At 43.7% G+C, this 26959-nt stretch overlaps 3 protein-coding genes across 12 annotated transcripts in view; 2 read left to right on the plus strand and 1 right to left on the minus strand.

Moving 5' to 3' along the window:
- ACYP1 (acylphosphatase 1) overlaps positions 1 to 20323 on the plus strand; it is a 25727-nt gene extending 5404 nt beyond the window's left edge. For 2 of the 8 annotated variants that reach the window (XM_072116829.1, XM_072116830.1), the window contains exons 2-13: positions 2457 to 4734; positions 4884 to 4976; positions 5042 to 5106; positions 5450 to 5554; positions 5625 to 5697; positions 6306 to 6377; positions 6462 to 6567; positions 6648 to 6807; positions 6896 to 6919; positions 8109 to 8187; positions 19943 to 20094; positions 20224 to 20323. In XM_072116829.1, coding sequence (XP_071972930.1) covers positions 2505 to 4734; positions 4884 to 4976; positions 5042 to 5106; positions 5450 to 5554; positions 5625 to 5697; positions 6306 to 6377; positions 6462 to 6567; positions 6648 to 6807; positions 6896 to 6919; positions 8109 to 8187; positions 19943 to 20094; positions 20224 to 20301 — 3237 coding nt within the window. In that variant the 5' untranslated portion in view covers positions 2457 to 2504 and the 3' untranslated portion in view covers positions 20302 to 20323. Of the gene's footprint in view, positions 1 to 2102; positions 2246 to 2456; positions 4735 to 4883; positions 4977 to 5041; positions 5107 to 5449; positions 5555 to 5624; positions 5698 to 6305; positions 6378 to 6461; positions 6568 to 6647; positions 6808 to 6895; positions 6920 to 8108; positions 8188 to 19942; positions 20095 to 20223 lie in introns of those variants that run through there. The other 6 variants (XM_072116836.1, XM_072116835.1, XM_072116832.1 and 3 more) reach the window with 5 other exon arrangements.
- On the minus strand, positions 20321 to 23621 carry EIF2B2 (eukaryotic translation initiation factor 2B subunit beta). 2 transcript variants are annotated; one of them, XM_072116847.1, is made up of 8 exons: positions 23392 to 23621; positions 22415 to 22535; positions 22124 to 22272; positions 21568 to 21731; positions 21402 to 21497; positions 20739 to 20876; positions 20597 to 20663; positions 20321 to 20505 (listed from the first exon to the last, which is right to left on the minus strand). In XM_072116847.1, the coding sequence occupies exons 1-8, from the start codon at positions 23552 to 23554 to the stop codon at positions 20348 to 20350; spliced, it is 1056 nt and encodes a 351-aa protein (XP_071972948.1). In that variant the 5' UTR covers positions 23555 to 23621; the 3' UTR covers positions 20321 to 20347. The 2 variants fall into 2 exon arrangements, with proteins under 2 accessions (XP_071972948.1, XP_071972947.1); XM_072116846.1 differs by having other exon boundaries at positions 20321 to 20508.
- Positions 23490 to 26959, plus strand: part of RPS6KL1 (ribosomal protein S6 kinase like 1) — a 10894-nt gene continuing 7424 nt past the window's right edge. The window contains exons 1-2 of one of the 2 annotated variants that reach the window (XM_072116844.1): positions 23490 to 23614; positions 26270 to 26412. The gene's annotated coding sequence lies outside the window, so the exon portion shown is untranslated. The remainder of the gene's footprint in view (positions 23615 to 26269; positions 26413 to 26959) is intronic. The other variant, XM_072116845.1, reaches the window with a different exon arrangement.

Genomic DNA, 26959 nt, shown 5'->3' on the forward strand with positions numbered 1-26959 from the left:
GATTCTAACTAGATAAAGGCTGGAATGGAGCCCTTGTGAGCTGGTGTATCAGGTAGTGATAAGACCTGATGACAGGTGTTCTTTAAAGTATATATAAATTTACTAACCAGATGTCAGTAATCATCCATCCATCAAACTAGATGTCCATAAATAACGTTCTGTATTATGAGAAATTACACTGGGGAAAAGTATTAAATACACACTGAAATTAATTTAATATCTTGAACAAAAAAAACGTGTTGGTGATGGCAGCTACAAGGCTCCTCTGATATGGAGAAACATGCATTGTTCAGGTGAGATTTTGGCCCATTCTTCCATACAGACACTCTTCAAATCCTGAAGTTTCCTTGTGCCCCTAATTTGAACTAAGAGCTTTAATGAATTCATAAATTGTCTATTGGATTTGGGTCTATTGGGTGGGCCATTCTAGCGGCTTTATATACCATCTCTGAAACCATTTGAGAGGTTCCTTGGCTGTGTTTGGAATGATTGTCATGCTGAAATGTCCAGCCTCAATTCATCTTCATCATCCTGGTAGACGGTAGCAGATTTTTATCAAGAATGTCTCTGTACATTTGTCCTTTCAACCTTCAGTTATATGAGTTTTGCCTGTTCCATATGCTGAAATAAGGCCCCAAACCATCATGTTCCCACTTCCAAACTTTATTGTTGGTATGATGTTTTTGGGGTGATATTAAGTACTTTTTGGATAGATTAGACCATTCTAAATTTTTTCACCTTTTTTTTTTAATCACCTTTAACATGCTTTTTGATCAGAAACTTGCAAGGTGCCGTATATCCGTTCCGAGCTTGGTTTTGATGCTTTCTTTCTATACAGGACTCCATTGTGGTGCTTTTTGTGTCTATATGGATTGTTCTAGTGATGTATTTATGTACTGAGCTATTATAATTAATTTTACAGTGGAGGGACCATATTGACGGGCTCTGTCACTTTATATGGAACTATATACATAGAGCTTTCTATACATACCACAGTTTATGGGATATACTACATGAACTGTTTGCATTGCATAATGTGAAGCTGCATGTGAAAGCGCATTACCAACTCCACATAATGGGGCACATTTACTAAGGGTTTTGAGCCAGTTTTCTGACGGACATTGCATGTTCTTTCTTGCGTAAACTGCTTGCACAGGTATTTAAGAAGTGTCTGCACCAGAAATGTCGCACGCAACCGATTTGTGGCAAGGAAAGTTTGTGAACTCTATTCTGTACACAGCCCCCTCATTATATAGCCTGCCAGCTCCCTGTAGTGTATAGCCTGCCAACCCCTACCCCCAATATAATGCCTATAGGAAAAAAAACAAAAAGTGTACTCGCCTTCAGACGCCCCCCAGCAGGTCCTCTTCTATACAGCGATGCATCGACTCCATGTCCCCATGCGGTCCGTTGCAGGCACCATGACGCCAGCTGCTCACTGACATCATAGTGTGTGCCAGTGCACATAGTAGAACGTCAGCGTGCGGCGGACCGGGCGGGGACACTGAGCTGATGCCAGGGCCACGATGGATAAAAGAGGACCTGTCGGGGGGCATCGGAAGGTTAGTACACTTTGTTTCTTTTTTTCTTGACTCGAGTATAAGCCGAGTTCGAGTTTTTCAGCACATTTTTTGTGCTGAAAAACTCGGCTTATACTCGAGTATACCCGGGTATATGTATTGCCAGTGCTGGTCTCTTTTCATTTTATGAGGATTGTTTACAGCATTGGAAGTCATATGGATGTACATCATCTGGTAAATAGTGGTTTGCGGGTTCAGTACCTACCGTATCGTACATTGCTACACTATTTTCCTATTTTAGTTAGTGTAATTAGCAGTAGCAGATTGTGAGGCTGTGACCAGCTTAGTTATAGGCAGCAAGATAACCACCATCTGCTAATATAGGACCAAATCAAAATGATGGCTGGATATTCTGAGAGATTTAATATTACACAGAAACACTTCAAACAAATGACCTGTAAAGAGTTACAGGGGATGTGGGACATTGTTCCAGCCTGCATATGGCAGAATCTCCCAGAATACTGAATAACATCATTGTGATACTGACCCTTCATAATAGGTTGGTGGAGGTCTGTGGATCTATATCCTCATGATAGGTTCCTTTTAAGATATAGAGGCTGGATTTCAGGAGTAATAGATGGAAGAGCTGGTACCAAAGAATAAGATGTGTGGATCTCATGTCTGATGATGTGCCTTATCACGTGGTGGTTGGACTGTAATTCTATGTAAGTTGCTTGTCAGAATTAATAAATTATATGTGATCATAGTTTATATTAATATTATATTCTGTGATGTCTGTACTAGAGGATTAAGGCATCAAATGGAATCTGATTTGGGCAGTAAAAGATTCATTCAGTAGCAATACTGTCCTCATCATTTACTCCTGTAAAGCTCTCACATCTTATTTGTTAACCCTTCATTCTTATTGCTCTACAGCTTAGACACCCGGAAGTCCTGGACCCTTTTCATCCCCACATCCTCTCAATGATTCAAGCCTTGTCAGAAGACGTGAAATGTCGTTTGCGCTCAGGGGTGACCATTACATCCGTGGCCCAGTGTGTTGAAGAACTTCTTCTAAACAGTGTAGATGCTAAGGCTACATGTGTTGCGGTACGTGTTGATTTGGAAACCTTTAAGGTCCAAGTTGTGGACAATGGCTGTGGATTGTGCCGTACAGACATGGAACACGTAGGGATGAGGTATTTTACAAGCAAATGCCACTCTGTAGAGGACTTGGAAAACTTGAGATTTTATGGATTTCGTGGAGAAGCTATTGCAAGCATGGTCAACGTAGCTAATGTGGTAGAAATCTGCTCAAAGTTAAAAGATACAAGCCAGACATTTATCAGACTTTATCGTAATGGAAAATCAATGGAAGTTGTGGAAGCAGAAAGTCCCAGACCAAGTGCTGGAACAACCGTAACGCTCTACAACCTATTCTCCAATCTACCTGTCCGCAAAAAATGTTTGAACCCAGTACTGGAGTTAGAAAGAATCCGTCAGAGGGTTGAGGCTGTCGCTTTAGTGAAACCATCTATTTCTTTTTCCTTAAGAAATTATGCTGTTCATGCTGTGGTGCTCCAGTTACCAAAAACCAAAGACCCATGTTCTCGATTCTGTCAGATATATGGTCTGTCCAAAAGTCAAAGCCTAAGGGAGGTCCAGAACACCATTGGGGCCTTCACCATGCATGGACTCATCAGTTGCGAGGGACACTATAACAGGACAATGCAATTCTTGTATGTTAACAACCGACTAGTCTTGAAAACAAAATTACACAAACTTATTGACTTTATCATTAGAAAAGAGAGCTCAATTTGCCGAAGTGGTCGCTCCCGCTCTGCTGCTGATCTTTATGGTATTTTCATTGTTAACATTCAGTGTCATGTGTCAGAGTATGACATTTGCTTTCAGCCTGATAAGACATTAATAGAATTCCAGGACTGGGATAAAGTGATGCAGTGCACAGAGCAGGCACTGAGGGGTTTTCTTAAGAGGGAGAAACTGTTTTTAGAGCCATCAAAAGATGACATTGCTGATTTCAGCCAAAAACATCACTATAATTTATTATGCGAGGAGAGTGATCAGTCATTGGCCCATCAGGATCCTAATGAAGAAGTTTACACTTCAGATCCAACTTATTTGAGATCCAAGTGTGTCTACAGAAGTAGTGACATTCCAGAAATGGGGTCTCCACCATTGGGGGGAAATAACGCAGATTATCAACTTTCCAAAGACAGTAAATCTGGGTTCTTGCCCACAGACACCTGTGACACCTACAGTACTTGTGTGAAAGAAGCAAATAAAGTAAATGATATGTTGGAAGAAGTAGAGATTAATGATGCAAACCTCCTTGCACTTCCTGAAAACTCAAAAATACAGATGGTAGGAATGGTCTCCAGCTCTCTCTTCTGTGCAGGGCCCCTTAGTGAGAAAAATATTGGATCTGTACATGAAAATCCTGTGAATTCTAAAAATCCAAAGGATGAATCTATGCCTAAACAGCCCAACACATGCAGACCTGCAGATTATGGAGGGATTCTAAAGGTAGAAAACATGGCGCAATATTCAATGTCAAATAAAAGACAGAAACTTTGGACAACAAAAAAGTCAAGCAGGGAAAAGCAAAGAGGTGATGCAGAGCCCACACTTATCCGCCTGAGCACAGCCACAAGCCTTGGGGGAACCTTGGATAGGTTCAGAAGACTCTACGGAACAATTTTCCAGGCACCTCAACTTCCCAAAAGCTCAGAGACTAGCGGCACCAGTCTGAACCACAAGATACCAGGACAGGGGTCAACAGCAACTGTTTGTGTGGACTTACACCAAAGAGAATCTATTCCTTCTGAATCGATCGCAACATTAACAACTAAACTATGCAGGCTAAAGAATAAAATGGAGGAAGATTCAAGGGAAGAAGAGTGTAATGTCATCAAGAGCACAGTCCCTGTTTCCAGTATTTGTGATGATGGTACCGTTCAGTCTTCATCTGGGCAGCAAGAAGAACTGACGCAAAATGACCACACCTCTGTCAATATTCCTGATCAGCCCATGTGCAATGAATGGCTCCAATACTATGAGGAGTCTCTAGGAAAAAATGTCTTTATTAACACAGCCACAGGGCTCAGCAGTTATAGTGCCCCTACGAGCGACAAGACAGCAGCCTGCACCAAGGACCTGTCCAACATGGCAGTGAATGTAGTCTGCAATAATGGTATGTATACAAGTACTGGGTGTGTATGTTACCATTTAATTATAACACAAGGTGAAAAATTACTGAACTGTTTGGCTCCATATATATGTTATGTGTCTCAAAGTAGAGCCTGCCCCTGGATGATATCTACCATACTCTCATTGTTCTAGGCTTCCAGTACAAATGTCATCCATTTAAGAGTCAGGCTCTCATACCTTTTCTGCCTAGGCCCCGTGATGAGAGAGACTCTGCCAAAGAGACAGGTAGTAATGATCACCCTGATTTTCAAATCTGATAGACTAGGTTATAAATTTCTGGTCTCCTACAGATAATGGAGTCCTGTCCTCATTGTATGGAGAATGGAAGAACCCTGTGTATGTGCGCCATCCAGGGGTGAGTGCTGAACATCCTTTAGTAATGCGCTGTACCTTCCATAATTCTTCTGCTTAGAACTGGCCTATGCTTGCAGTAGGTCTGCAACTGTCATAGTAAGGAGCTACTTCTACAGCCCTATGTGTCTAATAGAACGCTATGTACATATGTGCTACACACGGGTCACATAACATTCCACATGTACAAGGGTTCATTCTTTGTTCTACACATGACACCATACATATGTACCTCCGTTGACAAGACAGACTATGTAGATGTGTGTGTCACGTTTCTGTAATTACATAATTTTCAATATGATAATTCTTAGAGCTGCGCCTTTTTTCTGACCCTTGTCTCATTTTAGCTTGCTGTGGATGTGAGCCAAGAACATTCAGATGCTTTGTCAGTGAAGATCCACAACATATTGTACCCATATCGTTTTACCAAGGAAATGGTGCACAGCATGAGGGTAAGGTATAACACATGTGGATTCTAGGTTACTGTAATGCAATATATTAATCCACCATTTCTACATACAGGTGCTGCAGCAGGTGGACAATAAGTTCGTCGCTTGCCTGATGAATTCAGAGACCAGACAGACAGCTTCTTCAGGTAGATGCCAGTGCTGCCTAACTTAGCAGACTATTTAATAAGGATTAGTGATAGGATCCTGTTTAAGCTCTACACAATGTCCATGCTTCCACAGGAAGGTCTGTCTCCTCCTTGTGGTGGTGCAATAATCTGCAGACATACAAGGGCATTGTTTAGCTGAGTTTTCTTTAAAAAATGAGGGTCCTCCAGCCCTGTTTCCAAACTTTATTCTTCAGATATTAAAAATCATTTTTGCATTGTAGCTGACGTGTTTCAAGCCCTCACATGGGGGCTAAGAGCCATATGAGGGCTCAAAACGCGTTAGCTATAATGCGCTTATTTCTATGAAAAGGATTTTTAATATCTGAAGAATAAGGTTTGGAAACTTTTAACACAGTACTGGATGACCTTCTTTTTTGGAAGCAATTGTGGATACCCTGGTGTCCAGCCAGTACATCCTTGCATAGTGATGGTGTTCACTTCCCATGAGAGTACAGTTGCAGGACTTGGAGGAGCTGTAACAGCATTTTACTCCTTTGATCAATATTCACTTTGCTGGGTTTGGAAACATCGGCTACAACTTGTATATAAAACAAACTTGTGTGTAATGTGTATCTCTCAATATGCAGATGGCCATCTCCTGGTTCTGGTAGACCAGCATGCAGCACATGAACGGGTGCGTCTGGAGCAGCTCATTGCAGGTAGTATATTTATTGGCTAAACCCAAGCTGCAACAACTGACTGGTGACTCCAAGTAAACATGACATTTTTTGTGTATGTCTTAGACTCATTTGAGGCTTCTTCAGAAGCCTGTGAAAAACAATTGAGGGTTTCTGTAGTGGATCCGCCTATAGAGGTTTGTGTGTCAGAGGAAGAATATCGTGTTCTTAGGTAAGGATACAAATATGACATTACAAACAGCGTGGCTACTGTGTGACGCACTCTACCATGACATCTTCTCCCCTTTGTAGGACACAGGCAGGATCCCTGCGGAGAGTCGGTCTGTCACTTTTATTCTCTGATACTGGGACTCCCACTGTTTCGGTTAGAGAGATTCCTATGTGTTTTGTGGAGCGAGAAGCCAATGAAATCCACAGAGGGAGGACTCCAGTAGTCAAGAAAATTGTAGAGGTGATTAGCCATTAGTATAATGTAAGAACTGGCGAAAGGAAGTGCTGGAGCCACTAACTACATCTCACTTTAATTCTGTTTTCCCTAGGAATATCTGCGGGAACAAGTGCAGGTAAGATCATGAAGCAGCCCGTATAAATTCTGGGGCAATATGGAGACTTAATTTAAAAAATAAAGGCAATCTAGGATTTTAGAGATGTGGACTTTTACAGACAGAAATCTGGGTCCGGCCCCTCTCCAAGAACACTGTAGATCTTATTGATTAATGTATACTGAAAGAATACTATGTATTATCATATCACAGCGTTTCAAGACTTGCTGTAATGAGATGACAGCACTTAAAGGGGTATTTTAGGAATAAACATAATTCATATTCAAATGAGTCATTAAAATATAAGCCTACCGTATATACTTGAGTATTAACCGACCCGAGTATAAGCCTATGTACTTAATTTTACCACCAAAAACTGGGAAAACCTATTGACTTGAGTATAAGCCGAGGGTGGAAAATGCATTGGTCACGGCCTCCCAGTACATAGCTAGCCAGCTCCCTGTAGTATATAACCTGCCATCTCCCTGTAGTATATAGTCTGCCAGCTCCCTGTAGTATATAGACTGCCAGCCCCTCGTAGTATATAGCCAGTCTGCCCCCCTAGTATATAAACTGACTACTGACCATTCCGACAGCAGCTCCTCTTCTATCTTCATGTGCATGGCAGGTCCGTGACTGCTCTGTAGGCAGCGCCTCTCCTTTCTTCACGTGTGCACGTAACTGTCATGGACCCTTCCTGGGGAAGGGAGCAGCATAAGGAGATTAGAGAGACGGGGAGAGTTCTGTAGGATTGCATACTGGGATGGAGAGACTGATAGGAATCAGGGGAGATCTTTTCCCTCATTATTCTGTGTGGGAGACATCTGTATCCACACCTCTAAACACACTGCACTCTGCTACACAGAGAGAGCTCTGTAACATGACCTCCTCCTCTGTGAGCAGAGAGCAACAGCCACTCCTATGAATCCATAGAGTTGTTTATAGGATGGTCTCCAGGGCTTATCAGCACAGGCAGGGGAAGGAGCTACTTTAGCACTGAGTTAATCTGAGTGGTATAGAAAAGAAAGTGATGGATGTAGGTAACACAGATAATATGCAAAGAGCCTATTCAAAAGAGCTTTTTTTATTAGTGGAAAAAAAACTTTACAGTTGTTCTTTAATGTATGAAGGTTTCTGTCAGTTTGCCATTTTTTTCCTATTGTATCTGAGAAGTTCACGTGCAATTAGTGAATGTGATGTTTTGGCTTAGATTTTACAGGTACCCGGTGCAGGATGTGGGGCTGTACCAGGAACTGTCCTCAAGGTTCTGGCATCACAAGCCTGCCATGGTAAAAACACTGTCTGTCCTGGTGTTGGGTATCATATACCAGTCTTGGTGACTTAATTTAGAAATAGCCAATTACATGGATTTGCCAGAAGTGGTAAAATTATTGTATATATCTTTTAACTGGTAACGTTGGATTCCTAACATAAAAAATGAAACTTCCTTTGTACCACTGCAGGCCATGTGCCTGCTGGAGTCTCTCAACACCTAGTAAATGTCTGGGGATGTCCTCACAACCAGATTCCAAGAGGTAAGGACCAGAAGGAGCCAGGTTGACATCTGACCCAGAACTACTTTATTGTGGCAGGGGGTTTTAACATACATACTTAAAGAGAACCTGTCAGGCAAATTAACCACCTAAAACTAAATATATTTTTATAAACTGCCATTAGAAAGCATTTCCCCATCCCCAACTAAATGTAGCTATATGCAAATGACCTGAGGGGGGTCCAATGAATCATATTCAGCAGTCCAGCCTATTCATGAGTGGGAGGCACAGCCACACCCCCAGTGCTTGACTGACAGCCTGTATAATGATGTGACACTTTTGGTGCTGGCTCCTCTATGTGCTTCCTGGTATCCTGTGTGTATATGAGATACTCCTATATACATGACTGACAGCCTGTATAATGATGTGACACTCCTGGTGCTGGCGGCTGCAGCCTGTGTGTGTGTGAGATACTCCTATACACATGACTGACAGCCTGTATAATGATTTGACACTCCTGGTGCTGACTCCTATGTGCTCACTGGTGCTAGCAACCACGCCCCCTGCAGCCTGTGTGTATGAGATGCTCTTATACACAGGGTTGGACCGGGGCCCACCAGTGAAATAGATTTTCAAGGCCCACCTACTGCTACATGGGAATATTAAATGTAGCAGTAGTATAATCTGAATTTTTCAGCACAAGCCCCCACAGGTCAGGAGAATGGGGGGTCCGATGGGGTCCCAGGTACCTCCATCGACCCCTCGTCAATCCCCAAGATGAATGGAGCAGATGGCCACATATGTCTGTTCTGCTCCATTTAATCTCTATGGTGAAAGGAATATTTTTCTCCCCAAAATGTATTTTACAAAGTTTCTTATACAGGCAGTAAAACCAGGGGGGTTATGTGCATGATAGCTTGTAGGTCTGTTCTTAAAGGGAACATGTCATAAAGAACTGGCACATGAAGCTGCATCCACACGAACATATGCGGCCTGGCCGGCATAAAAACGCTCGCCATGATAGCGAAGAGGAGGTGTGACCCCTCTCCATAGAGATACACAACGCGGTAACACGGGTAACACATGTCCTATCTTTTCCCCATGTACGTAGTGGTACTGATCACACCGTGCTGCCATTGCGGACGGTCGTGTGAATTCAGCTTTAACCCCCCCCTCCAAGGTGCATTTGTTGAAAAGTGCAGTGCAGATGTCCGTCTTAAATCTGATTTATCTATGTTAGCCCCATCCATTGCCATGTGGCTCCCCACCATCACCAGGCGCGTAAATGGTGAGAACATCTCACACAGTGCTCACTGCTAAGTTCACCATGCATTCTGGTAAGGACAGGAAGAGGACATCCTCATTGCCTCAATGGCAGATCACTTTAGATGACATGGGGTGGACTTTTAACTGCTTAATAGGACCTTTCACCTGTAAAAACAGCACTAGGAACTGCTTACTAAAGTAAGAAGCTTCCAATGCTACAAGAGATGCACCTCCAATAATAATCAGACACCGCAGCGCTGTACAATAGGAACGTCAGACTGCGCTTAAAGCTCCTCCCACTCCATAGGCGGGCGGTGACTGCCAGGCTTGATGCAGCAGTTCCGCCCCTAGCTTTGAGCACGGTCAGGCGTTCCTATTGTACAACGCGGCAGTGTCTGCTAGTGTTATCGGAAATTTGTATAGGTTTTCTTATGTTTTAATAGATTTAAAACCTTTTGTACAAGTAAAATGTTCTTCATTTTGCCATCTTCTGCTGCTAATAACTTTTTCATACGTCGGTTTACGAAGCTCTTTAAGGTATTGTTTTCACTGCTACAATTTTGGGGATTGTACAACTTTTTGATTAACTCTTTATTCAATATTCAAAATTTTAAATTGGGGAAAAAGTAGTGATTTGTTCGTTTTGCTGCTATCTTCTGTTATGGGTTTCATTGCCGGGAATAACTTTTGGACAAATCCAGTTATTTTGGGGGGAGGGGGGGGGGAAGGGGGATTGACAGTAAATGGCTTCCTCAACAACTGTTGCCAGCAACAACTGCAGGTGGCTGTTGTATGATACAGTAGATACCTGGCCTGTATGGAGCAGAAACTATGAATAGCCCTGACCTCTTTGACATATATTTACAATGGGCAGTCTTTAAGAGGTTAACCCTTTACAAGCAGATATTACTCATGCGAGAAGTAAAATTCTGGTGACAGGTCTTTAAGTCAGAACTAGTATATATTGCATAAGTAAAATTCCAATGTGTAGAAATAAAAGAGCCACTGCTATCAGAGATCCCTAGTGACCAAGAACGCTTGTGTGATTGCACCAGCACAATGGGGCACATTTACTAAGGGCTTGCGCCACTCATTTGTCGTACTATGCACGTTCTTCTAGGCTAAAACAGCTTGCACAGGTATTTAAGAAATCATAAAAAAGAGACATCTGCGGCACTCACCCGTTAAAAATTCTTCTTTATTGTAGTCTTCACGTAAAATCAGTCTGACATAATGAAGCCAAAGTGGGGCAGAGGTAGGAGCAGAGGGTCAGAGGATAAGGCGACAGCCGTTTCGCGCCGTCCGGCGCTTTCTCTAGCCTGTGGAGTGTGGCGTTCTCACCTGGTTCTTAATACAGCCGGCGAGGCGTCACACCCCCCTCTCTGTTGCTCAGCAACCCAGACGCTGTCAAACGTAGCAGCAGGAAGTAGGCTGGGCTGCGCACTAAGGCGTTATCTGGACAAGGCAACACTTGCAAAATAACAGAATAACAGAATTTAAAAAACACACACACATAGCAGGAAGATTAAGACAGTGAACCAATCGCTACTAAATCATAAGGGGAAGCAAGGAAAGGCATTTAAACAAAACAGCAGTATAGCGATAACTTGGTATAGGCAGAGGGGTGTACCGTGCGCGTGCGCCTGAATATGCGCCATAGCGGTAAAGCCGAAAAAAGGGGGGGAGAAGGAGGATATGTGATGTTATTACAGGAATACTCCCATATCGTTCTTGTCATTCAGGCCTAGGGGACCCATGGCATTGGTTCTCAAGATCCATCTTGCCTCTTTTCTCAGGAGTTCTCTGTGGCGATCCCCACCGTTGGGGGGTACCGGGACATGCTCGATACCGCCGAACCGGAGGATGCCAGCGTTACCTCCATGGACCTTGTTCACGTGTTCAATGAGTATAGGGGCACCTCTACCACTTTTTACCGATTGACAGTGTTCACTGAATCTAATGTTCAGTGAACGAATGGTTTTGCCGATATAAAAATGGCCACAGGGGCAAAGAATCACATACACTACGTATTGCGATCTGCAAGAGATAAATTGTCGCGGAGTTACTCTAACTCCTCCGATATGAAATTCGCGTTTCTTAATGTTTTGGGGGCAAAACTTACAGTGACCACAGCAGAAGTTACCGTTTGGGATTGCACTGTCGAGCCAGTTTTTTTGAATAGAAGGTAAGCGGCTACGTACTAGATGATCTTTAATACTTCTAGTTCTCCTAAAAGAGACTAAGGGAGGCGCGGTGATTAAATCCCTAAGCAACGGATCCTCGGTTAACATATACCAATTTTTATGAATTGCATTTTTAATTCTTTGAGCCATGGGGCTAAAATTAAAAGTAAAAGTAAAGCGTTCACTGTTCTTGGATCTATGTCTAGTGTGCTTAGGGTGCAAGAGGTTTGTGCGTTCAAGGGCAGCTGCTTTCTGAAAGGCCTCGTTAATAACCTGAGGGGGATAACCCCTTTTAAATAACCTTTTCTTCAAATCCTCTGCTTGAGACAGAAAGGCGTCATCTTCGCTATTGACTCGTCTGAGACGTATAAATTGTCCATAGGGGACCGCCATTTTCACATGCTGGGGGTGGTAGCTATCATGATGTAAGAGGCTATTGGTCGAGGTGCTCTTTCTAAAGACCGTAGTAGTTAAAGTGGAATGCTGTACCCGAACCAGAACATCGAGAAACTCGCATTCTGTACGGGAAGTTTTAAATGTGAAAAACATGTTCATATCGTTGTTATTAATGTAAGTAATGAATTCTTGAAATTGCACCTCTGTCCCTGACCATATAACGAAAATGTCGTCCACATATCTCCAAAATGAATGTATGTATTTGGCATAAGAATTTTCTTTAGAAAAAATATACTTATCTTCGAGCACGGCCAGAAATATATTGGCGTATGTGCAGGCCATGGGCGTACCCATGGCCGTACCATCTCTCTGCCTATACCAGGCATCCTCAAACTGAAAAGCATTGTTAGTAAGGATAAAATATATCGCATCACAGATAAAGTTCACAAATTCCATGTCTCTACCAGAGTTAGCTAGGACCTTGCGTACAGCCTCTACTCCCAAGTGATGGGGAATTCTAGTATATAAGCTTTCCACATCTATGGTGGCTAGCATGAAGCCATCTTGCCAGGGGGCATCTTTCAGGTTACACAAAAAATCATTAGTATCCTTCAGGTATGTGGGGATCTCCTGTAAAATGGGTTGCAAGATCCAATCCACATACCTGGAGAGAGACTCGGTAACGGAACCCACTCCGGCCACTATAGGACGTCCCGGGGGGGATTGAAGGGTTTTATGAATTTTTGGTAAAAAGTACCACGCTGGTTTCTGAGGGAAAGGGGGAAATAATTTTTCAGCCATGGATTTACTCAAAATGTCTTTTTCGACTCCTGTACGGAGGAAAGAACAGAGCTTATTCTTAATTTTAGGCGTGGGGTCGGAGGTTAGTTTAGTATAAACATCTGGATTATCCAGTTGCCTGTGAGCCTCTTTTTTATAATACTCTCGGGTCATCACCACCGCATTACCCCCCTTATCCGCTCTTTTAACTACCAGGGTTTTATTATCTTTAAGCCAATTAAGGGCCACTTTTTCCTCTTTTGAGATGTTATCGGGATCTCTCTCGTAGACCAATGCTTTTAAGCTCTGTAGGACCCTCTTTTGGAATTGAGACAAGGCGCCTCCCGGGACTAATGGGGGATTAAATGTAGATCTATTCCCTCCTCTAAAGGCTGCTCCCGTTATGGGTTCCGTTTGATGGATCTGTACATCGTCGAGATCCATTAGGGCCATCAGGCACTCTCGATCCTGTGGCTCCAGAGGATCATTGACTATGAAACCTAGGGGTCCTATATGTATGGGTATTTCACCCTCTTTCTTTGGGAGACGGGCAGCACTAGTGACATTTTTTGATGCATTTATTGAAAAAAACCTTTTCAGATTGATATTGCGAACCCCTTTGAAGAGGTCAATTTCGAAATCTACAAAATTGAAATTATCGGATAGACAGAAGCCCAATCCTTTGGCCAGTAACGATATACATTCAGGACTCAGTTCGGTGTCGGTCAGGTTGACTACTAGGAGCTCGTTGTTATCTTCTCCTGTCTCGTTTGTGTACTCCTCTTTTATTGTCTCCAGGACACTTGTTTCCGTTTTCTGCCTTCTCTTTTTTCCGCGCCCCCTCCTCGTCCTTTTCCTAAAGGGATGTTCTTTTCAGTAGTTTGAGGAGTTCCGGATTCTGACTGTTGTGGTCGGGTGTTTACATTATCGTCTGATACGCTGGAGTCCGAGTCAGTAGTCCAGTAGTCGTTAGTTTTCTTTTTATTTAAGTATCTCTTGCGCATCCTCAGTTGTTTCTGACTCCCCCAGTCAAATATGTTTCCATTAGAGGCTCACAGGCAACTGGATAATCCAGATGTTTATACTAAACTAACCTCCGACCCCACGCCTAAAATTAAGAATAAGCTCTGTTCTTTCCTCCGTACAGGAGTCGAAAAAGACATTTTGAGTAAATCCATGGCTGAAAAATTATTTCCCCCTTTCCCTCAGAAACCAGCGTGGTACTTTTTACCAAAAATTCATAAAACCCTTCAATCCCCCCCGGGACGTCCTATAGTGGCCGGAGTGGGTTCCGTTACCGAGTCTCTCTCCAGGTATGTGGATTGGATCTTGCAACCCATTTTACAGGAGATCCCCACATACCTGAAGGATACTAATGATTTTTTGTGTAACCTGAAAGATGCCCCCTGGCAAGATGGCTTCATGCTAGCCACCATAGATGTGGAAAGCTTATATACTAGAATTCCCCATCACTTGGGAGTAGAGGCTGTACGCAAGGTCCTAGCTAACTCTGGTAGAGACATGGAATTTGTGAACTTTATCTGTGATGCGATATATTTTATCCTTACTAACAATGCTTTTCAGTTTGAGGATGCCTGGTATAGGCAGAGAGATGGTACGGCCATGGGTACGCCCATGGCCTGCACATACGCCAATATATTTCTGGCCGTGCTCGAAGATAAGTATATTTTTTCTAAAGAAAATTCTTATGCCAAATACATACATTCATTTTGGAGATATGTGGACGACATTTTCGTTATATGGTCAGGGACAGAGGTGCAATTTCAAGAATTCATTACTTACATTAATAACAACGATATGAACATGTTTTTCACATTTAAAACTTCCCGTACAGAATGCGAGTTTCTCGATGTTCTGGTTCGGGTACAGCATTCCACTTTAACTACTACGGTCTTTAGAAAGAGCACCTCGACCAATAGCCTCTTACATCATGATAGCTACCACCCCCAGCATGTGAAAATGGCGGTCCCCTATGGACAATTTATACGTCTCAGACGAGTCAATAGCGAAGATGACGCCTTTCTGTCTCAAGCAGAGGATTTGAAGAAAAGGTTATTTAAAAGGGGTTATCCCCCTCAGGTTATTAACGAGGCCTTTCAGAAAGCAGCTGCCCTTGAACGCACAAACCTCTTGCACCCTAAGCACACTAGACATAGATCCAAGAACAGTGAACGCTTTACTTTTACTTTTAATTTTAGCCCCATGGCTCAAAGAATTAAAAATGCAATTCATAAAAATTGGTATATGTTAACCGAGGATCCGGTGCTTAGGGATTTAATCACCGCGCCTCCCTTAGTCTCTTTTAGGAGAACTAGAAGTATTAAAGATCATCTAGTACGTAGCCGCTTACCTTCTATTCAAAAAAACTGGCTCGACAGTGCAATCCCAAACGGTAACTTCTGCTGTGGTCACTGTAAGTTTTGCCCCCAAAACATTAAGAAACGCGAATTTCATATCGGAGGAGTTAGAGTAACTCCGCGACAATTTATCTCTTGCAGATCGCAATACGTAGTGTATGTGATTCTTTGCCCCTGTGGCCATTTTTATATCGGCAAAACCATTCGTTCACTGAACATTAGATTCAGTGAACACTGTCAATCGGTAAAAAGTGGTAGAGGTGCCCCTAGACTCATTGAACACGTGAACAAGGTCCATGGAGGTAACGCTGGCATCCTCCGGTTCGGCGGTATCGAGCATGTCCCGGTACCCCCCAACGGTGGGGATCGCCACAGAGAACTCCTGAGAAAAGAGGCAAGATGGATCTTGAGAACCAATGCCATGGGTCCCCTAGGCCTGAATGACAAGAACGATATGGGAGTATTCCTGTAATAACATCACATATCCTCCTTCTCCCCCCCTTTTTTCGGCTTTACCGCTATGGCGCATATTCAGGCGCACGCGCACGGTACACCCCTCTGCCTATACCAAGTTATCGCTATACTGCTGTTTTGTTTAAATGCCTTTCCTTGCTTCCCCTTATGATTTAGTAGCGATTGGTTCACTGTCTTAATCTTCCTGCTATGTGTGTGTGTTTTTTAAATTCTGTTATTCTGTTATTTTGCAAGTGTTGCCTTGTCCAGATAACGCCTTAGTGCGCAGCCCAGCCTACTTCCTGCTGCTACGTTTGACAGCGTCTGGGTTGCTGAGCAACAGAGAGGGGGGTGTGACGCCTCGCCGGCTGTATTAAGAACCAGGTGAGAACGCCACACTCCACAGGCTAGAGAAAGCGCCGGACGGCGCGAAACGGCTGTCGCCTTATCCTCTGACCCTCTGCTCCTACCTCTGCCCCACTTTGGCTTCATTATGTCAGACTGATTTTACGTGAAGACTACAATAAAGAAGAATTTTTAACGGGTGAGTGCCGCAGATGTCTCTTTTTTATGCTTTCTATTGTGATCTACACACTGTATGCTGAGCACCACCCTTACCAATATCCGATATTTTTGCCCCGTCTATGAAGATGTCTTTCAAGTCTGCAAGCCAGGGAGAGTAGCGGTAGTGCCCCGTGCCTCACAGCTCTGTTCGTTATTTTTGGTATTTAAGAAATGTCTGCACTGCTATTGTGTCACACACAACCCTTTTGTGTCACAGCTGCGCTAACCTCCATGCGACACTAATTAGGGGGCATGCAGTCGGTCAGTCCGCCCGATTCGGACCAAGCGCCATATTTAACTTTCAAATTGTGTTGCACGCCGTATGTTAAAGGTGCACCACAAAAAAGTTGATGAACTCTGTCAGGCCTGTGTGGGGAAGCGCCAGATTCATAATTTGTGGCGCTCGAGCTTAGTGAATCGCAGCATGCAGCATTATACACTGAAATAGCACTTTTAGTGCAGTTTCCGACTTTCTAAATAAATGTGACCCAATGTGTCCTTTATTACCAGTGATCGAACAATGCAGCGGCTTGCAGGAGGAGACTGAAGCCAATGGCCTTGAAGAGAGGAAAGCATTGCTAGCAGAAATCCCTGCTACCTAAGGATGCTTGTGCCATCTCACCAACACAAGCGTTCTTTCTTCCAGTGCAGCGGCTGGTTTCCTCCTGTAAGCCGCTGCTACATCAGATCGTGAGTAACCAAGGATGCTTTTGCTGGTGAGATATTGTTAGCGTCCTTACTTACCTACCATCGCAGCAGAAGCATGCAGGAGCAATCTAACACAAGCTGCTGCACTGGAAGAGCAAGAAGCCGCAGGAATGGGAATCACACTGGCGCAAGACCTGCGGACTTCTGGCGAGTTCCCGATTCGTAACAAGGGGTCATTCGTAAGTCGGAACAATGCATGTCGGGGACTGCCCGATGTCATTATGAATGGGAAAAAAATGCAAGATCTTTCAGCCCAACCACATAGAAAACTAAATTTACAAACATGTTTGTGGCCTAAAATAGTATTTTACAAAGTACCAAATACAATGACTTCCGTATTCCGTACTCAGACCTCTGGTTGTGTAAGGAATACTCAGAGCAATTTTTCAGAATAAGGACACAAACTGTGTAGTGTCCTGTTTCATAGATCGGCCACCCTTCCAGGGACTCCTTGCATCATGTTGAAATATGATTAACTATCGCATTTTTAAATGCCAAACAGCAGTGGGCTGGAACTATACCAAAAGTCCATCCTCAGAGGTTCTTGTCTAATAACAGAAGTGCTCCAGGTGCATAATAGCTGACCACCAAGGACCACCACTAATCTAGACACATAGAATCAACCTTATCACTGCACTATTTGAGCGCCGAGTCCCAATATTTAAATGGTTAGGATAATCCTGTATAGAGATATATAGTTACGGTGTTGAGGTTGTTCACCTGGCTGTGTGTATTTGATATAGTGGTATATCACTTTCGCTCTTTTTCCTTACATTTTAGATTTATTGCAACAATAATAAAGTGTGTGTTTTGTTATATATATATTTAACCCCTTAAGGACACAACTTTTTTTTTTTTTCATTTCCATTTTGCACTCTTAACTTTTTTATATTTCTGTGTACAAAGCTGTAGGATGGCTTGTTTTCTGTAACAAATTGTACTTCCTTTGATGGCATTTAACCCCTTCCAGACGAGGCCCTTTTTCGCTTTTGCGTTTTAATTTTTTCACTCCCCACCTTCAAAAATCTAACTTTTAAATTTTTTCCATATGCAGAGTTGTGTGAGCACTTTGTTTCCTGCTTAACAAATTGTACTTCAAATTGCATTTTTGACTTTTGGCGCTATTTTCCGTTACGGGGTTAAACACAGTGAAAAAAACGTATTTTGATAGGGCATTTTCAGAAGCAGTGATACCTACTGTGTTTATGATTTTTACTGTTTATTTATATTTTTATCAGTTTTAGGGGGGTGGGGTGAGGTGATTTGAAATTTTTTTTTTGCACATTGTAATGAATGGGTTAAAACGAGACGGAAGACCCGAGTCTGTCATGGCGACCGATCGCCGCCCCCCCGATGATGTCATGGGGAGCAACGATCCTCGCCATTGTTGATGGATGGGCTAGCACCAATTGCCCGTAAGCCCTCTCCATGCACCCGACGTGTGACGTGCTATTACGTCACTTGTCGGGAGGGGGTTAATATTCCATGCCATGTACTGGGAAGCTGAAAAAAATAAATAATGTAAAATTGACCAAAAAAAAACCCCATTTGCAACGGTTTCAGTTTTTACAGCCTTCACTGTGGGTAGCTTTCACAGCTGCAGCCTCTTCATGCATTCTTCCTCCCCTCAATGCCCATGACAGGAAAGGGGAAGGGAGTTGTAGGAGTGTGGTGGAGTGGAGACACACATTCTGAAGCTGCCCCTCACCACACTCTCCTGGCAGGGAGCCAGGTACTGTGAAATGATTCAAAATCGATATAGCATCGCTGCTTGAGTACAGTGGATCAGTAGATCTTTGTGTGTCTTAAATGCACACAGCACCAATTGCTATTTATAGAAAGAAAAAATAAATTGGTCTGCGTGCCAGACGTGGCTGTCAAGAGAGCCACATCTTGATCGAGTTGTAGGTTCCCTACCCCTGGCGTAGTTTATTGGAACCTGTTACCAGCTAAAAACTACATTACTGTTTTGCCAAAAAAAAGGTCTTCAGCGTACAGAGCTATTGATCACTTTATTAAAATTTTAATGTGAGGTACAATGGCAAAAAAGAGGCGGTTCGGACATTTTGGGGCTATTTTTTTCGTTTTAAGGCTAATATGATTTTTTTTTTGTGTGTTTTCATATGAATTCGAGGGAAAGTTCTAGTGAACTTGAACACTAGGGGGGGGGGGGTCTGATTGATTCTGAGATATACTGCATTACTACTGTATTGGGGGTATGTGGATTTTCTTACTGATCTATAACTAAAATAAGTGTGCAGACAGCATTTAAATGGTTAACAGTAAGTGGTGGGTGTTTGTTGCAGTGTGTATGAAGGGGGCTGCTGCACTATGACAATGAGGATCATCATGGGTGGGTTAAAAAAAAGTTTTTTTCCACGGAAAAAAGGCAAGACCTATCCACAGGAAAGTTCTTAACTCGCTGATTGTGGGGGGGGTCTCGGGGATGATCACAGATCACAAGACCCATCGTCGCTCCAGGAGATGAGTGGAGCAGCCGGTCACTCATGCAGGGCTGGCCTATTAATCTCTTTGGAGCTGACGGAGATTGCCGAGTTTTATGGGAAAACCCCTTTAATGGTAATGACTCCCATTTTCTCCGTCCGTTGTATCAGATTGATATGTAAAGCAGAGTCGCTGTTTCCCCTCTAAACAGCAGTACTGACACTGCTATCATGTGATATAGAAAGCCATATGAAAACAAGTTTAGGTATCTATTTAGGATTTTCTGGACACAGGCCTTATGCTGTAGTTCAGTGCTCTTGTGTGCATTGACCGAGTACATGTTCATAGGCAATGTCTAAATGTGTCATCTGATCACAGGGGCAGTGAAGTTTAACCAGTCTCTCACCTTGGATGAGTGCTGCTATCTAATGCAGTCTCTGGCCCAGTGTTCTCTACCATTTCAATGTGCACATGGACGTCCATCAATCCTGCCCCTTGCAGATCTGCATCACATGGTTCCTGAGCCAGAGGTAAATACACTGACCCGTATATATCCATAGACTCCTACACATGCTTCCTAGCATTAATGAGTGAGATTAGGCCTTTTGCTGTAGCAAATAACTCAACCATCTAAAATAAAAATGTCACTTTTTCTACAGGTTTCCCCAACACCCAACCTGAAGCGGCTGAGACGACGGTACCGAGCCTGGCAGCTGTATGAGGCAGGTCAACCATGAAAATAGAAAATAGTTCCTATTATACAGTGTCATGTGTTTATTACGTTCACAGTTCATGATCCGCAGGGTGGTAGAGCTCGCTCATTAGACGGTAGATATAGGATGGAGCGTTCCCTCCAATGTTGGATATAAAAAGAGTGATAAGCTCTGCAGGAACATGATCAAAGATGGGGCAGTGTGCACTGACCTTCGAGAGAATCTCTCCTGCTGGAAGAAAAAAAAAAAATATGGAGTGATTATTCTAACATATACACGATATCACATTCAACAACAATGACGACTTCTTCACACTCACCCTCTGAAAAGGGAAGTACTTCCTGCGGGGATACAAATTTATGAAAAGAGTCCTCTTCATTAGGAAACTGTGGAAAGAAGGCACTAGTCAGTCACCTTTCTACACCCCACATCACCACAAACCATAGAAACCGTAGCAGTACCTGAGGTGACAGCTTAAACATGGGAGCACACACAATGAGGGGAGTGGAATGATGCTTTGCAGCCAGAGCCAGGGTGTGCGTCCCAGACACTGCCCGCAGGGAGCCATTGGCAAGGATGGTCTTTGTTCCTATGATGACCTGAAATAGAGGACACAAAATCAATCTCTGAGGCAACTTGTCTCATTGAAAAGCTGCTGAACATGGTGCGAATTTAGCAATTTCTTAAATCACAACAGACCATTAGTACTACTACTACTCCACTTTAAAAGTAATGATGACATCGGTCATACAGTTTCTTGAGATTAGTTTCTTGGCTTGGCACTGGAATGGCCTATACACAAAATCTGTCAGTCCCAACAAGTAACCTTAGGGGTCAGAGGGACAATCCCCCATTAGGTTTTTAAAGGACATCTACCATCAGTTTATTGATGGTAGATGTGTTCTGGTAAGAAGTTCTTCTTTTAGGGAGAACTTTCTACTTTTGTGATGATGTCCTAGATATCCTATGAAAGCTGACATAACAGACATATTAAGCTTGGCTATAATTGGAAGTTTCAAAAGTTCCACCAAAAGTGAATATTGCAAACGGAACAATACCGTGATGGTCCAAGAGCACTACATAGGGGGAAGAAGTCAGGTAAGATGTAGGAGATAACAACTCACCTTATTAACACGTGACATGACTGCAAAGATGGCAGCATCAGTGATCACAGTGGTCTCTATTCCTGCCTTGGATAAATTGACCGCCATATCATGGCCCTGCAAGAAGAAGCATTCAGTGAAGGTGTGGAGACCACCTCATTCAGGTCTGGCAGAAGGTGACACCTACCTGACAAAAAGGAGCACATTCTGCCACAATGACATGGAACTTGCGCTTTCGGGCAGCTTCCTCGAGGAACAGTTGTACAGTTCTTGAGCGTCCAATAGTCATTATCACTTCATTTGAGTGGATGTGTTCTTTGGCCTGAGCTGCAATATTGTCTGTTGTGCCCTCTGTTTCAGAAACAAAGGGGATTTACTATAGACACACAAAATGCCTCCTACATAGATTTTTCGTGTAAGCATTCGTCTGGAGAAAACAAGGTTTGATCACCAGAGGCGACGGGGCTTTTTTGACTATTAGAACGGCAATCTGCAGAATAGCCTGCCTCGGGCACTGGTCATAGCAGGGACAGCAGAGAGCTTCAAGAACGGTCTAGATGCCTTTTTACGCCTAAATAACATTGACGTTTATGTTATATAAAATTGTTTCCCCTAAATCCCTTCCTTGGTTGAACTTGATGGACATGTGTCTTTTTTCAACCGTATAAACTAAGATCTATAAAATGGAATGTAGTTTTATCTATAAGTGTACACGTGCTTGATGCCAGGTATCAAATAATTACCAAGTTCAATCAGCAGCTCATTTACTGCCTCGATCACATTGGTCTTCAGCAACGGTAATGTAGTGTTGAAATCGTCACTAGGCCCCTCAGCGGTCACCAGTTTATGTAAAGACTCCTGCTGGTCATTCTCCTCACTGCAGCCTCGTAGCCTGGACAGAGAATATGACACAAGTCATGGCACAACTACCAATAGGCAGAGGTCAAATGATGACGACAACTGGGACTGGTGTGTGCCAGTGGGCCTGAGGTAAAGGTAGGATTTTGTAGCGGGAGACTTCGTCTCATCCTTACCTACTGTATTCCTCTCGAATCAACTTCAGGACCCGCCTAACCATGTTCCCCACTGTGGTCTCAGAAGGCTGAGCTGCAGTCATTCTTCTTCCTTCTCTGCGGATGATTTCCATCAATTCGCCTGGAAGAAGAAATCTCCTTAATATATCCATTAAGATGAAATATGCACAAATAATAAATAAATAATTTGTTATTTATATAGCGCACACAGATTACGCAGCGCTGCACAAAGCATATCAAATTGGTCCCAGTCTTCATGGGGCTCACAATCTAAACAACCTAACAGTATGTTTTGGAGTGTGGGAGGAAACCGAAGGACCCGGAGGAAACCCACGCAAATACGGAGAGAACATACAAACTCTTTTCTAGGTGTTGACCTGGGTGCAAGGCAGAAGTGCTACTCAGCCACTGTGCCGCCCTAAAGGAGATTGTATGCCATATGTGGAGGTGCAATAGGAAATCACAGCGCCACAGATATGACATACGAGGGAGGCTTGGAGTAGGTTACCAAACCATTAGAAGAGAGAAAGAATACGTCAACTCTCTATCCATAGGCAAAATGTATGTTTTGTTCTTTATTTAGGGCATGGTGGGTTAAAGTTTTCAGTGGTGTGCCCTAGGTCAGACTGTCAGGTTATTTTATTATGTTCTGTGAGCTCTGGGGTGAATGGACTGGCATCACACAGGTCGGGCATAAAGAATTATCATTTTGCCCATATAGAGAAGTGTATACAAAGTGGCGGTCTATAGGGGACAGTAGCACTAGTATAGACCCATCCGTCCAAATACAAGACATATACCTATGGCTGCCTGCCGGTCACACATTAGTCAGAAGTGTCTGTACCTATATAGTGCGAGGCGTTATTACAGTTAGTGCTGTATTTGGAGGCAGATCTTATCTGTATCAGTAGTCAGGAAGAGCCACACATGCCCAGCGCATACACACAAGGCAGGTCATGTCGTCAGCAGCTTCTCACCAGCGTTTCCCCATCGGGCCTGAGCGATGATCTTCCGCAGCAGGGCTACCGTCTCCCGAGCTGTCTCCTCTGACGTCTGGCGCCCGCCACCCCTCTTCAGGCCGGTGATAAAGGCCTCAATCCTCTCTGACAGCTCCGTCTCCTTCTCGTTGGCTGCAGGCATTTTTTAGAGAGTACCAAGATGGCTGCACAGCGCATGTGACCTCACTACAAGCGACCTAATGTAAGTGGGAGGAGCTAGCGTGGTCCTGTAATACCACGCCTCTTATATGTCCAGAGCTCCTCCACTAGCAAGACAGCGGTACCTCCTCCACCTAGTGGCGGCGCTATGAGAGGGGGGAGCGGGTTCATGATTTTACTCGAGAAACTTAAAGGGAACCTACCACCACAAATCTACCTATAAAGGTAGATCGGGTGGTAGGTGGATCAATGGGACGTGAGGATAGCCCTTTTAAGGGCTAATCCTCACGTCCCCACACTTTTTTGTTAACTTTTATTAAACTTGTATGCAAATTTACTTATGCGGCTACTGGGGCGTGGAGTAGCCGCATCTGAGGTTACACGAGGGCGCAGAGCTGCGCGCCGAAGATGGTGAGTAGGAGGGGAAAAGAGGCTACCAGGGCGTGGAGTAGCCACCTCGTGTAACCTCAGATGCGGCTACTCCACGCCCCAGTAGCCGCATAAGTAAATTTGCATACAAGTTTAATAAAAGTTAACAAAAAAGTGTGGGGACGTGAGGATTAGCCCTTAAAAGGGCTATCCTCACGTCCCATTGATCCACCTACCACCCGATCTACCTTTATAGGTAGATTTGCGGTGGTAGGTTCCCTTTAATATATAATACATATGTTTTGTTTAGGCTCTTAAATTATGGGAAAATGCTTTGGAAACCGCAACAAAACTGCATGCAGGGTTTTTTGTTTAGGGCACGGTTACATGGTGCGTTTTGGTAGCGTTTTGAAACGCACTACAACGGCTGAGGAGAGGTTATTTGCTTAATTACGTTGCTGTTAATAATGAATTAGCGTTTTGTTAACACATTGTTAATGCATGCGTTAATATCGCATTTACACTGCTTTTTGTAAACGCAAATGTTAACAGTAATGTAATTAGGAAAATCACCTCTCCTCAGCTGTTGTAATGCATTTCAAAATGCAATCAAAACGTAACACGTGACTGCTCCCTTAATGTTACACTGCAAGACAATGCAGTCACACTATACACTATGGGGGTCTATTCTGAAGGACGTGAAAAAGGTCGGTTTGCAAACCACGGGTCCAAAAGGACCTGCAGTTGGTTTAGGATTCCAAATCAACCTTCAGGATTTCTTTAACACTATGGGTCTCTCCTGTAAGAGACAGTGGAGGAGCTCTTTTCTGTAAGAGCAGTCACATTATGGGGGGGTCTCTTTTGTAAGAGCAGCACACTATGGTGGCTGTCTACTGTAGGAGCAATCGCACAGTGAGGGTCTGTATGGTAAGAGCAGTCACACTATGGTGCTCTCTTCTGTAAGAGCAGTCACACTATGGTGCACTCTTCTGTTAGAGCAGTCACACTATGGTGCTCTCTTCTGTTAGAGCAGTCACACTATGGTGCTCTCTTCTGTTAGAGCAGTCACACTATGGTGCTCTCTTCTGTAAGAGAAGTCACACTATGGAGCTCTCTTCTGTAAGAGCAGTCACACTATGGTGCTCTCTACTATTAGAGCAGTCACATTATGGAGCTCTCTACTGTAAGAACAATCACACTATGGAGCTCTCCTCTGTAAGAGCAGTCACACTATGGAGTCCCTACTGTAAGAGCAGTCACACTATGGAGCTCTCTGCTGTAAGAGCAGTCACACTATGGCGCTGCTCTCTGTAAGAGCAGTCACACTATGGTGCTCTCCTTTGTAAGATCAGTCACACTATGGAGCTCTCTACTGTAAGAGCAGTCACACTATGGTGCTCTCCTTTGTAAGAGCAGTCACACTATGGTGCTCTCCTTTGTAAGATCAGTCACACTATGGCGCTGCTCTCTGTAAGAGCAGTCACACTATGGTGCTCTCCTTTGTAAGAGCAGTCACACCACAGGAGCAACCACACAGTGAGGGTCTCTACTGTAAGAGCAGTCACACTATGGTGCTCTCTTCTGTAAGAGCAATCACACTATGGAGCTCTCTACTGTAAGAGCAGTCACACTATGGTGCTCTCTACTATTAGAGCAGTCACACTATGGAGCTCTCTACTGTAAGAGCAGTCACACTATGGTGCTCTCTACTATTAGAGCAGTCACACTATGGACTCCCTACTGTAAGAGCAGTCACACTATGGACTCCCTACTGTAAGAGCAGTCACACTATGGACTCCCTACTGTAAGAGCAGTCACACTATGGTGCTCTCTTCTGTAAGAACAAGCACGCCATGGAGCTCTTCTGTAATAGTGGTCACACTGTGGGGGTCTCTATGGTAAGAAGGGTCACACTATTGAGGCCTCTACTATAACACAATAAAAGTGTCTAATATAACAGCAGTTGCACTATTTAATCTCTACTGTAAGAGCAGTCACTCTATGGGGTCTCTACTGTAAGGGCATTTACATTATATTAATCTATACCGTAAGAGCAGTCGCTCTATGGGATCTCTACTGTATGTGCAGTCTCACTATGGGGTCCATACTGTGTATTGTAAGAGCAGTCACACTAAATTGCTCTGTTCTGTAAAAGAAGTCACACTTTGGAGCATTCTTCTATAATAACAGTCACATTATAGAGCTCTCTGTTGTGTTATCAGTTGCCGTAGCGCTGTACTATATATACAGTATACAGTGTGGCAGGTATAGGGAGGTTTTACAGCTTATGGTTTCTTGTTCCTGGAATTGCTGCTGCTACTGATGATAGGAGGTGGAGGCGGAGGAGACGTGTAGCTGCGGATGTGATGAGGCAGCTGCCTGCTGATTGGATGGCGTCTGACATCATTCAGCTGATGAGCACAGACAGAGCAAAGGGTGCGGCGCTGCTTCATGCTGGGATCCATCCTGAAGGTGAGAGATGGAGTCATGTGTGATCATTGTATGTGACAATATGTTGTAGTGTGTTATGTGTGTATGATAGATTAAGTACAATCCATTCCATCTGCATTTATCATCCTACAGTACATACATGTAATATGTATATGCATGGTCCTATTCGTCTGTGTCCCCTGCACCTGTGTATGGTCATTGCACCTATGTCCTCAACGGTCCTCTCAACAGTGCCCACTACAACCTTGCATGGTCCTCTCACTTGGGTCCCCTATACCTGCGCATGTTCCTCTCACCTGTGTCCCCTCCACCTGTGCCCCCTAAAACACATATTGTCCTGCCACCTGTGTCCCCCACACTTGCTCAAGTTCCTCTCAAGTGTGTCCCCTCAACCTGCACATGGTCCTATCACCTGTGTCCCCTACAACTCCACCTTCACATGGTCCTCTCAACTGTGTCCCCTACACCTGTCCATGGTCCTCTAAAATATGTCCCGTAAATATATATGCACAGTCCTCTCATCTGTGTCTCCCACACCTACACATAGTCCTCTCAACTGCGTCCCCTT

The sequence above is a fragment of the Engystomops pustulosus genome, chromosome 7, assembly GCF_040894005.1.
Source record: "Engystomops pustulosus chromosome 7, aEngPut4.maternal, whole genome shotgun sequence".
Lineage (NCBI taxonomy): Eukaryota > Metazoa > Chordata > Amphibia > Anura > Leptodactylidae > Engystomops > Engystomops pustulosus.

Excerpts from the sequence above, each read along its gene's own strand:
- EIF2B2 (XM_072116846.1), bottom strand. The coding sequence starts at position 23,554 with ATGCCTGCAGCCAACGAGAAGGAGACGGAGCTGTCAGAGAGGATTGAG. Across the intron at positions 21,732-22,123 it reads TGAGCTGCTGATTGAACTTG|AGGGCACAACAGACAATATT; the intron begins GTAATTATTTGA and ends TTTCTGAAACAG. Across the intron at positions 20,509-20,596 it reads AGTACTTCCCTTTTCAGAGG|CAGGAGAGATTCTCTCGAAG; the intron begins GTGAGTGTGAAG and ends TTTTTCTTCCAG.